This window comes from Rhincodon typus, chromosome 28, assembly GCF_021869965.1.
Source record: "Rhincodon typus isolate 14 chromosome 28, sRhiTyp1.1, whole genome shotgun sequence".
In the NCBI taxonomy this organism is placed as follows: Eukaryota; Metazoa; Chordata; class Chondrichthyes; order Orectolobiformes; family Rhincodontidae; genus Rhincodon; species Rhincodon typus.
Window position 1 is genome coordinate 42,665,495 of NC_063359.1, and position 12,589 is coordinate 42,678,083.

The 12,589-nt window shown below is 46.0% G+C and overlaps 1 protein-coding gene across 1 annotated transcript in view; it reads left to right on the forward strand.

Annotated features, from left to right (window-relative positions):
* Positions 1-288: 288 nt before the first annotated feature.
* dbh (dopamine beta-hydroxylase (dopamine beta-monooxygenase)) overlaps positions 289-12,589 on the forward strand; it is a 22,555-nt gene continuing 10,254 nt past the window's right edge. The window contains exons 1-8 of the mRNA XM_048613427.1: positions 289-618; positions 1,008-1,154; positions 1,303-1,560; positions 4,792-4,968; positions 7,994-8,096; positions 9,788-9,954; positions 10,231-10,374; positions 12,086-12,124. Coding sequence (XP_048469384.1) covers positions 289-618; positions 1,008-1,154; positions 1,303-1,560; positions 4,792-4,968; positions 7,994-8,096; positions 9,788-9,954; positions 10,231-10,374; positions 12,086-12,124 — 1,365 coding nt within the window. The remainder of the gene's footprint in view (positions 619-1,007; positions 1,155-1,302; positions 1,561-4,791; positions 4,969-7,993; positions 8,097-9,787; positions 9,955-10,230; positions 10,375-12,085; positions 12,125-12,589) is intronic.

The following is a 12,589-nucleotide window of genomic DNA, read 5'->3' on the forward strand; positions in this document are numbered from 1 at the left end:
TGACTGCGGGAAAACTGAACTTTCAGTGATTGAACAAAACAGGGCAGTGAAAGTGCATTTGCTATTTTTTACCTGATAAATTAAAAAGAGAGATCAACTAAAATGGTTAAAGGGCAGCTGGCTTCTTTCAGTTTCCTGATGATGAGCTTTTCTAATAAGATTAGGTGAGGATGAAATGTGTTTGCCTAGAGGCTGAGCTGTAATTTGATCAGAACTTCGATCCAGGCTGACCATTCTCCTTAAAGGAGGCAACAGTGCTGATTCCTGCTTCACTTAAGGTCTTTAACAATGAGGGATTCTCAGTGTAGGCAGAGTCTGAGACTCCGAGAGACTATCTGCATCTACCTGACCACTCTGCTGATCATTCTCGGGGTCCTGGTGTCTTCATTTAACCCCACCAGCCCCAGGCACAGCTCCTTTCCCTATCGGGTACCTTTGGATCCCCAGGGAGTGGCAGAATTGGACTGGAATGTCAGCTATTCACAGGAAGTTGTGTATTTCCGTCTTTTGATCAGACAGTTGAAGTTTGGGATAATATTCGGAATGTCAGACAGAGGAGACATTCGGAATGCTGACCTGGCCATTCTTTGGAGTGACGGTCAGAACTCCTACTTTGGGGTAAGTCAGGTATAGCGTTTACAGGAATTCAGGAGCAGGAGTGACTGCACTTCCCAAACAGCCCGACACAGTCCCTGGTCATTGTGAGCCTGTAGATTGTATCAGATCTCACAATGAGCCTTAGTGACCGCAGGTACATATACAACACACTCTCACACGTACACACACTCTCACACACACTCACTCTCTCACATTTACACACACACACACACTCTCTCACTTACTCACACACACACACACTGTGTCTCTCTCAACTCACACTCACACTCTCTCTCTCTTACACATACACACATACATACACGCACACTCACAATCAAAGCACAATACAGTCTCATTGGAAAGTTGGCCTGTGTCTTTCTTTCATCTGAATTCATGCGCTGTGTTGTTAGGATGCTTGGACTGATGAAGAGGCACGGATTCATTTGGACACCCAGCAAGATTACCAATTGATTGATGCTCACCAATCTGCCCAAGGCCTCTACCTCACCTTCAAGAGACCATTCAATACTTGCGATCAAAGAGACTACATCATTGAGGTGCGTTCGAAGTCAGCTGCTTGAAGCTGGATGTTTCTCTTATTTCAATATTTCTAACTGGACAGTGTGCCTTGTGTCCTTTATAGAACCTGATGGGCTGGGAATGCAAGGTGTATCTGTGTCCAACTGTTTATTCTCTTCACTCTAGGGTGGAACAGTGCACCTTCTATACAGATTCCTCAACCAGCCGATAACATCATTGAAGTCAATAGATCCGAAGGAAATGCCTGGTGGCCTGCAGCGAGTACAGCTTCTGAAGCCAATGATTCACACACCACCACTGCCCTCAGATATTAAGGTGCTGGAGGTCCTCACCCCCAACGTTACTATCCCTGACCAGGAGACAACATACTGGTGTTATATCAGCACACTGCCCCATCACCTCCCCGCGCATCACATTGTCATGGCAAGTAACAGCATGTCGAAATGGTGAACACCAATACCAGAACTTTGTGAAGGGACAGAGGGAGAGGGAAGAGGGAGGAAGGGAGGGAGCAGAGGAAGAGAGAGCAGAGGGAGGGTGAGGGAGCAGAGGGTGAGGGAGCGGAGGGTGAGGGAGCGAAGGGTGAGGGAGTGGAGAGTGAAGGAGTAGAGGATGAGGGAGTGGAGGATGAAGGAGCAGAGGGAGGGAGTGGAGGCAGCAGAGGTGAGAGAGCAGAGGGTGAGGGAGTGGAGGGTGTGTGAATGTGTCAGAGAGACTCAGCTGCAGAGGGCCCAGACAATTTTTTTTATCATTTCATGGGGATTTGCACGTCTCACAATGATGCGTAAATGAAGCATGGGTGATGTGAGAAAAATGCTTTCACCCAGTAGGTGGTACAGGTCTGGAAGGCACTGTCTGAAAAGCTGGTAGAGCCAGGTTCAATCAAGACATTTGAGAGGGAACTGGCTGGTTACGTGGATAGAAATGGAGTGCAGGAATACAGGGCAAGGGCAGGAGATTGCCTCTAAGTAATGCACCAGTGCAAGCATGATGGAATGAAGGACCTTATGTGCCAGAACAATTTGTGATCACGGGCAAATATTATTGCCCATGGGAAAGTTAGGAGTCATCCACATCATTGTGAGGTCTGGAGTCACGAATAGGCCACACCAGGTAAGGAGAGTGGATTTCCTTCCCTGAAGGACCTTGTGAACAGGTGTGTTTTTACAATAATCGATGATGATTTCATGGTCACTGTATCTGACACGAACATTCAGTTCCAGATATTGTAATGGAGTTTAAATTCTCCAGTTATTGTGTTTGGATTTGAACCCATGTCTCCAGGGTTTAAGCCTGGGTGTTGGGATTAATTGTATAATAACATTACCTGATGCCAACTTGATTTGAAGTTTTATTTTTATTTTTCTCATTCTGGGGCCATGCCCAGTATCTGATGCCATTATTTAGTTGTCCTGAACAGAGTCAGAAATATAACACTGTGGAGATTGGAAACAGAAGTAAAAACAAAGGAAGCCGCCCCGACAATGTGTGTGGAAGAACAGAGTTAATTAAGACCCCATCCTCTTGCATGTTTCCAGCAGAAGGCAGGTACAGTGTGAAGGCTGGGTGAGTAGCTATCCCTGTGTTACAGGGTGGGTGTTGGTACAGTACCCACTAACCCAGCAAATGAAGGATCTAATTCCAGCCCCAGGAGATCTGTAGTACAGTGGGGAGCACAGGACGGTGAGCAGTGCGGTGCAGTGGGAGTGGCAAAGTCATTTCCATTGATTCTAGTGAAAGTGGGGAAGAGGGTGACATCATTTGGGAGGGGAATGCTCAGGTACGCCCTGAGCATATTGAGAGAATGCACCTCAAAATCTTCTCTTGTTGTGCCTCACCACATTGCCTGTGCCCTGTACTGGGGCACTAGATCCCACTCCATACCTAGCCTGAAGTTTCTCAGGCTCCATTGACCCTCTTTGATGATTTGGATAGAAATGGTGCACAGGAATACAGGGGAAATCTCAGAAGACTAGCACTAAGTAAAGGTACCAGTGCAAGCATGATGGGCTGAATGGTCTCTTTCTGCATCATAATTCTGTGGATTCTGAGATACAGACAAAGCAGAGCCTACACTGAGCACTGGTGCTACAGGGATTGCAAGAAACTGCTGGCCAGTCAGTAGCTAAGATCGCTTACAGCATAATATCGCCATTGGGCACAGGGGGTGACCCATCCTGAAAATTCAACCCACATTCTTTCATGTCTGTAACCGTTTGGCTCTCCACTGTTTCCAGACCTGCTACACATTTCCAGCATTTTTCTGTTTTTATTTGTCCTGAGTTGAGTGTGTTATTGAGCCCGTTCAGAAGGAATTAAACAGTTAACCAGATAGGAGTCACACATAAGGTCAGAGCCTGAAAGAATACTTCCTAAAAAAAAACTGTGAATCAGCTGAGGTTTAACAATCCCACAGTGACACAGTCAGATTTTGATAAACTGAAATTCTTGAAAAGGCACAGTGGGATTTGAACTCAGTGCTCAGGATTATTCGCTGAGAAAAGGAACCATTAGCCCTCTCAATGGCTTTTAACGACTCACTAATACACAGGCTTTGTGTTGTTAACATACGCCCGCAATGGAATATGATTTTATTTCACACTGAAAGCTGTGGTAATGCTTGAAGATCTGGAGGACAATGAACCAGGTATGATCTGTAAAGATGATTGAGAATCATTACAGCTGTTGAATCAGACTTTGTTTGGACCACAAAGTCTGATTTCAAACAGCATCTGAGGCAAAAACTTTTCTAGGGACAAACACCCGTCAACAAAGGTCCTTTTCTTCACTGTTTCATTCCTGGAATGTGCTGAAACCTGCAGCTGCCTCCCGATGTTTGGGAATGAGCCTGTGACCACATACCTCCCCGAACAGCAGCACAATGCAGATCTACTATTAGGATAGGCTCTGGGTCAATGTGGAGAAACCTCAGAATTCACTCTGAATCATTTTAAGAGAGAGAGAGACACAGACATTGTCCAGCTCTTTCCCCCTGAGGACTCAGTCTCTGTGCAGAACCCTGACCCTGAACCTCACCCTGATCTTCACCCTCAACCTGACCCTCACCCTCACCCTGACCCAGACCCACACCCTAACCCTCAACCTCACCCTGGACTACATCTTCACCCTGACCCTCACTCTGACCTTCAACCTCACCCTGACCCTCACCCCATCCTGACTCAAACCCTCACCCTCAGCCTGACACTCACCTTCACCCTGACCCTGACCCACACCCTCACCCTGACTCCAGTCTGACCTGACCCAAACTCTCACCTTCACCCTGACCCTGACCCTCACCGTGACCCTGACCCTTATCCTCACCCTGACCGTGGCATGATGGCACAGCGGTTAGCACTGCTACCTCACAGTGCCAGGGACCTGGTAATTGTCTGTGTGGAGTTTGCACATTCTCCCTGTGTCTGCGTGGGTTTCCTCTGGGTGCTCCAGTTTCCTCCCACAGTTCAAAGATGTGCAGGTTAGGTGGACTGGCCATGCTAAATTACTGTAGTGTTCAGGGATGTGTGGGTGAGGTGGGTTATAGGGGGATGGGTCTGGGTGGGTGCTGTTAGGGTTGGTGTGGGCTTGTTGGGTCGAAGGGCCTGTTTCCACACTGTAGTGATTCTATGATTCTAACCCTAACCCTTCTCTGCTCAGTATGAGCCAGTGATCACAAAGGGGAATGAAGCGATTGTCCATCACATGGAGGTGTTCCAGTGCGCCCCAGAGTTGGACCGGATCCCATCCTACAGTGGCCCTTGTGACTCCAGAATGAAGCCTCCGCGGCTCAACTTCTGCCGACATGTGCTGGCTGCCTGGGCCATGGGAGCGCAGGTCAGTGCGGGGCTGGGGCTGGGGCTGGGGCTGGGGAGGTGTCTGACCAGGTCCTGGGGTGCGGTTCTGATTCAGTAACTGTACCATGCAGTGTTGTCAGGGAAATGAGATTGAGGGGATTGGGTACGGGGTTAATGTGAGGGTCTCACATGGTGACACAGTGGGGGGTGGGGGGGAAGGGGGAGTGGGGGAGGTGAGTGAGGGCCCTGGTCATTGAATGGATGGATATTAAAGGTTTGTGTATTTATATCCCAGATTCCGTTGTTTCCTATCTCATTTAACTTCTTATTTTCCAAATAACACTTGACCTTGTTACTGTTTGTACAAACTTCATGACTTCCACCTTATTGACATTGAAATTCATTTGTTAGTGAAATGTCCATTCTACAGATTGATTCATGTCTTCTGTAAATTAATTCAATCCTAGGGTTTGAATATCCTACCACTTGTCCACACACTGCCCCCACCTCAATTGGTAATATCTGCAAACTCAGAAACTGTATTTGTGATCTCAGAGCCTAAATGGTGAATAAAAACTGTGCGTAACATTAATTGCTAATAAAGAACAAAGAACAGTACAGCACAGGAACAAGCCCTTCGGCCCTCCAAGCCTGCAATGACACATTTTGCCCTTCCATATTAAAACTGTCTTCAAAGACAGGATCCATATCCCTCTATTCCCTTCCTATTCATGTATTCGTCCAGGTGCTTCTTGAATGCTGTTATTGTGTCTGCTTCCACCACCTCCTCTGGCAGCATGTTCCAGGCACTCACCAAACTTTGTGTGAAAAGCTTGCCTCACACATCTCTTTTAAACTTCTCCCCCTCACACCTTGAACCTGTGTCCCAGAGTATTTGACCCCTCCACCCTGAGAAAAAGCCTCATATTTTCCACTCTACCCATGCCATTCACAATCTTATAAACTTCTATCAGGTCACCCCTCAACCTCCTGCATTCCAGTGAAAACAAACCCAGTCTATCCAACCTTTCTTCATAGATAAAATCCCCCATACCAGGCAACATCCTGGTAAACCTTTTCTGTACCCTCTCCAAAGCATGCACATCCTTTTGGTGGTGTGGAGACCAGAACTGTACGCAATATTCCAAGTGCGGCCTAAATAAAGTTCTATAAAACTGCAGCATAACTTGCCTATCCTTATACTCAATGCCCCTTCCAATGAAGGTAAGCATGCCAGAGGCCTTTTTTTACTGCCTTATCTACCTGCGCTGCCATCTCAGTTATCTGTGACCTGTACACCCAGATCCCTCTCCTATCAATACTCCTGAGGGTTCTGCCATATGGAACGTTGTCAAAGGCTTTACTGAAATCCATGTAGACAACATCAACTGCTTTTCCCTCATCAATCATCTTCGTCACCTCCTCAAAAAAACTCAAACGAGTTAGTAGGCACGACATCCCCTGCACAAAACCATGCTGTCTATCTGTAATATAATTATGAATGACCCTATTTCCAGCACTAATCCTGTGAGATCCCACCTCCCACTTAATTCAATTCCAACTCTGCAACCTTTCTGGACACGAACAACTAGTCAAATCAAACTGGTCCTTTCCTCATCTATTTCATCCTTGGAATTTTCTGGTTATCTACAGGTCCCTGATGAGCCTATGATTGCATCCCAGTTGAATTTGTTAGGCTTCGGATCAATATGAAGAACTTTGAAGAAACTTGATGAATTAATTTATTATGTGGCATTTTATCCAAGGCCTTTTGGAAATGTAGAAAAATTACATCGATACATCACCTTCCTCTGCTCTCTCTGTTCCCTCCTGAAAGAATTCAGTGTGGCTGATCAACCAAAACATTTCCTTTTGTAATCCATGTTGACTATTCATTCGTGTATTTCTCACTCCTAGATGGTATCCTCTCCTTTCGTAAATATTCCATTATTTTTCTGACTGCTGACGTTAAGCCGAGTTCTCAACAATTCTCTCGACAGTTTCTGTCTGTTCTCTGGGATATCCTGGTGCTAGTTTATGACTCAATGTGTATAAAACTGCCTCTGCTTCTTGTTCCCAGCTCATTTTAAAACACACAATTCTATCCTTCTGGATCAGGGTTTTTATCCTCTCAATGCTGTGTTTCATGTAGTTATATTATTTTAATCTCATCTTCCAATGTTAAGTCTGATTGATCCATATAACAAGGGCAATGCAGTAATTGTGGGTGATTTCCACCTACATACAGACTGGGTCTGGGTAAACCTAATGAGCATCAATTCAGTGGGGGGAGGGGCAAACTCCTGGAATAGTTACATGATGGGTTTTGAGAGCAGCATATTAAGAAAATCATTAGGCAACAAGCTATTTTCGATCTATGATGATGGATTGAGAAAAGGCTAATTAATAATCTTGTGGGAAAACAATCTCTAGGGAAGAGTATCAAGAGACATTGGGGGATAACTTACAGACACTTTGAAAATTAGTTATAAAAGCAGATTCATTTTTTAAAATCTTTTGCCACTTCTGCTATATAACACTTTATTTTCTGGGTATTTCTGCTCTCCCTCAGCTAATCGATCACATGCTCATTCCTCTTTTATTTGTATTGAGGTTTGTTTCATTTCTGGTAGATTCTTTCCACAAGTTGATGTATTTGATTTGATTTACTGTTGTCACATGTACCTAGGTACAGAGAAAAGTTGTTTTGCGTGCAGTACAGGCAGATCATACCATACTAAGATCATAGTGTGATTGAACAGAGACTTTGCTGCCTTCCTATTTACCCTCTCAGTTAACAACATCGCTCCCACTCAGCTATGAGGAATCTGCTTCATCAGTACAGACCCTTATTTTAGTATGGAGCCAATGTTTGAATCTCCTAGAGGACACTGGGTGAATCTCCTTTCCTTGTAATGTTTGATGAAATGTTTCTTGGGGAGTGTGTGCCATGGAGAAATTAGTTTGAAGTGATCTCTGTACCAGCATAGTCTGTGTTTCAACAGGTCGTTTGTAGATTTGCCATTTACTCATTCAGTGAAATCCAGTTCTTTCTGCCATTGCAGCCATTCTATTACCCAAAAGATGTGGGACTCATGATTGGAGGAGCCAATTTCTCAAAGTATTTGCGGCTGGAAGTTCATTACCACAACCCACTGAGATTGTCTGGTAAGTGTGTGCTGGTCAGTGTGTGTCTGTATGAGTGAGTTTGTGTGTGTGTATGTGCCTATATGGCTGAGTATGTGTGTGTCTGAATGCATGTGTGAGTGTGGGTCAGTGATGGAGGGATCAGTGATGGAGGCGTCAGTGATGGAGGGGTAACAGATGATTGGGTCAATGCACTTTGAAAGTTTAACCAATGCATCTGAAAAACAAAATTGACGTTTTGAGAGGCTCAGAGAAGATAACAAAGAGATCTCTGTGACTTGAGCTGAAGGACTAAGCTCAGTAACACAGTAAGGTCAACTGAAAAATGTTTGCGTTTGTAACAGAGTGCAATCTTGTTACCAACAGGTCATCACACTATAGGTATGATATGGAGGCTTTAGAGAGGGTATGAAAAGGTTTACTAGGATATTACCTGGATTGGAGTGTATTAGCTACAAGGAGACGTTGGACAAACTTAGATTGTTTCCGCTAGAGTGCCAGAGGCTGAGGGGAGACCTGATAGAAGTTTATAAAATTATGTGAGGCATCGATTGTGGGCATAGTTGGGATCTTCTTCCCATGGTGGAAGTGTCAAATACTAGGGGGCATAGGTTTAAGGCGAGAGGGGGTAAAGTTTAAAGGCACGTTTTTTACACAGAGGGTGGTAGGTGCCTGGAAGTGTTGCCAGGGGAGGTGGTAGAAGCAGAGTTGATAGCAACGTTTAAGTGATATTCCTTTATTTATTCATGGGAGGAGGGTGTCGCTGGCCAGGCAGCATTTATTGCCCATCCCTAATTGCCCAGAGGGTGGTTAAGAGTCAACCACATTGTTGTGGGGCTGGAGTCACATGTAGTCCAGACCAGGTAAGGATGGTAGTTTTCTTCCATAAAAGACATTAGTGAACCAGATGGGTTTTTCCCCAACAATTGACAATAGATTCATGGTCATCATAAGACTCTTAATTCCAGATATATATTGAATTCAAATTTTACCATCTGCCGTGGCAGGATTCAAACCCGGGTCCCCAGAACATTATCTGAGTCTCTGGATTAACGGTCCAGCGATAATACCACTAGGCCATTGCCTCCCCTTTAGACAGACAACTGAACAGGCAGAGAATAGAGGGATATGGACCATGTGCAGGAAGATGGGATTCATTTAGAATAGCATCATGGTTGGCACAGAAGGGGGTGGGCTGAAGGACCTGTTCCTCTGTCAAACTGTTCTATATTCTAACTCATCTCAGACATCAGAATGTAAACACTAATCTTGATCACAGATTCAAAAGTAACAAACATCAAATGAGGTAAGCGACTAGAAAAAAACAGTAAAACAGGAAACTTCCTGAGTTTATCCAAATTAATATCTGCTAGTAATGAGAAGTAATTTTATTGAATTGAGGACTGCATGAGTGCAATCCAGGGTCACAGTGGAGCCATATGGGTGGATGCATATTCTGGAGTTTTGGTAAGTTCTCTCTGTGCACAAGTGGGTACATTTAACATCTTTTCAGAGAAATGTAAATCGATTCTCTGGTTGGGCACAGGTACCTGGGCTGGTGAGCCCCAATATAACCCTGTTTAACTTGGGTTAGACTCAGTGTAACCCAGTAAACTGGTTTAACCAAAGCAGAAGCATGTGTTTGATGAACCAGCCAGGTTTCAGGTGAATGCAGTCCAGCTAACAACATTAATAAATATTCCCAATCGCAGGAAGGTTGGACAGTTCTGGGATTCGCTTGTTCTACACTCCCACCTTACGGAAGTTCAACGCAGGAATCCTCGAGCTGGGGTTGGTGTACACTCCGGTCATGGCTATTCCACCTGGTGAGGCAAACTTTGAGCTCAGTGGATATTGTACATCAAGATGCACAGAGCAGGTGAGTATATGTATGGTGTCCCAGACTGATCAACCATTGATAGAAATGGTGCAGAGAGTGACTGGGACAATGACAGACAGGGCATGTAGACAATGAGGACTAGATGTCAGAGTCACTGAAGCAAGGTCTGACCAGGAGGAGATAATGACTGGGTACTGAGAGTGAATAGAGCCAACAAGTGAAGATCACAAGCATATCCAGCCTACCCTCGGTCATGCTTTGTGTGGTGTTCACTAGCCATTCAGGATCAGTGTTGATATTTTGCTTTTTTTCCAGAGTTTGCCGGAGAATGGGATTCACATCTTTGCCTCACAGCTTCACACTCACCTCGCTGGCACCAAGGTTAAAACCGTCCTTGTCCAGGGTGGGGTTGAGGTGGACATTGTCAATGTTGATGAACATTACAGTACTCATTTTCAGGTATTGATTGCTTTTTGAATCATAGAATCCCTGCAGTGTGGAAACAGACCATTCAGCCCAAAAAGTCCACACAGACTCTGCAAAGAGCATCACACTCAGACTCACCCCTGCACCCTATCCCTGTAATCCTGCACCTCTTACGGCCAATCTACCCAACCCACACATCCCTGGACACCATGAGTAATTTAGCACGGCCAATCCACCTAACCTACACATCCCCGTCTATTTACCCTATCCATGTCCCTCATGATTTTATAAACCTCTATAAGGTCACCCTCAGCCCCTGACACTCCAGGGAAAATAGCCCCAGCCTATTCAGCCTCTTCCTATAGCTCAAACCCTCCAACCCTAGCAATATCCTTGTAAATCTTTTCTAAACCCTTTCAAGCCTCAGAACATCCTTCCTACAGCAGGGAAACCAGAATTGAATGCAGTATTCCAAAAGTGGCCTAACCAATGTTCTGTACAGCTGCAACATGACCTCCCAGCTCCTATACTCAATGTACTGACCAATAAAGGCAAGCGTACCAAACACTTTCTTCACTATCCTGTCTACCTGCGACTCCACTTTCAAGGAACTATGAAGCTGCACTCCAAGGTGTCTTTGTTCAGCAGCACTCCTCAGGACCTTACCATTAAGTGTATAAGTCCTGCCTTGATTTGCCTTTCCAAAATACAGCACCTCACATTTATCTAAATTAAACTTCATCTGCCACTCTTTGGCCCATTGGCCCGTCTGATCAAGGTTCCATTGTATTCCGAGGTAACCATCTTCACTGTCCACTGCACCTCCAATTTTGTGTCATTTGCAAACTTTCTAACCATACCTCCTATGTTCACATCCAAATCATTTACATAAATGATGAAAAGCAGTGGACCCAGCTCCGATCCTTGTGGTCACAGTTTTCTTCAATGGATCCGCAGCCTCAACATTGTTTAGAGTGAGGGAGAGAATTCCATATTCTCACTGCTCTTTGTGCCAGGAACAGTTTCCTGACATCACCCTCAACAGCCTGGCTCTTCCAATCCCCAACCAGAGGACAGTCTCTCACTGTAACACCTCCCAAATCCTTTAAACATCTGAAACCTCTCAATTAGATTATGCAGTAGCCTGTACATAAACAAATACAAAGCCAGGCTGCTCAACCTGACCTCACACTCTGAAAAAGGGTCCCGACCCGAAACATTAGCTCTCCTGCATTCTCTGATGCTGCCTGCCCTGCGGTGTTCCTCCAGCTCCACACTATGGTATCTCTGACCTCACATTTAACCCTTTTCTGGCTGGGGTGGGGGAGGGGAGGTGCTCTGGAGAATCTCCTCCCCCACTCCTGAGGTGCAGGGCTCTGACAAAATCTCACCTCCTTGTAGTCCAGCTGCCTTGGGCCAAAATTTACTGAGCATTTACAGAAAAAATGAAGATGTTCCTCTGCACGTTTTAGACTGTATTCTGATGGGCTAACACAGCCCCTAGTCATTGAACATTGAGTGAATTGTTTTCCGTGACTGAATAAACCTACTCAGTAGGAGCAGCGGAAAAGTACAGCTAACGTGCCTAGGGTGACAGAGAGACTCTGAGAATCGAGAAGGTAAAAGAGAGAGAGCCCGAATCGTGTGTATTCAGGTTTTGTGGAAATTGATGGAATGTTGTTCATTTCAGGGAAAGAACAAAAAGATTGAGTCAGTTTCATAAGAATCCACTTTGATCTTTCAGGAAATCCGACTTTTACAGAAAGAGATCACAGTGAAGCCGGTGAGTATCTCACAGAATGGGTCACACTGTGCCACCCCCGAAATGCACCCCATACCCCTGCCAGCCCCGTACCCCCGTACACCCCACCAGCCCTGTACCCCCCCACCAGCCCCGTACCCTGTACACCCCGCCAGCCCCATACCCCGTACCCCCGCCAGCCCCATACCCCCCGCCAGCCCCGTACCCCATAGACCTGCCAGCCAGTACCCCATACCCCCGCCAGCCCCGTACCCCATATCCCCGCCTGCCCCGTATCCCCGCCTACCCCATATCCCGCCAGCCCCATACCCTGTATCCCCACCAGCCCAGTACCCCGTATCCAAGCCTACCCTGTACCGCCGCCAGCCCCGTACCCCTGCACCCCGTATCCCCGCCAGTCCTGTGCCATGTACCCCTGCCTACCCCATACCCCTGCCAGCCCCATACCCCTGCCTACCCCATACCCCTGCCAGCCCCACACCCCCA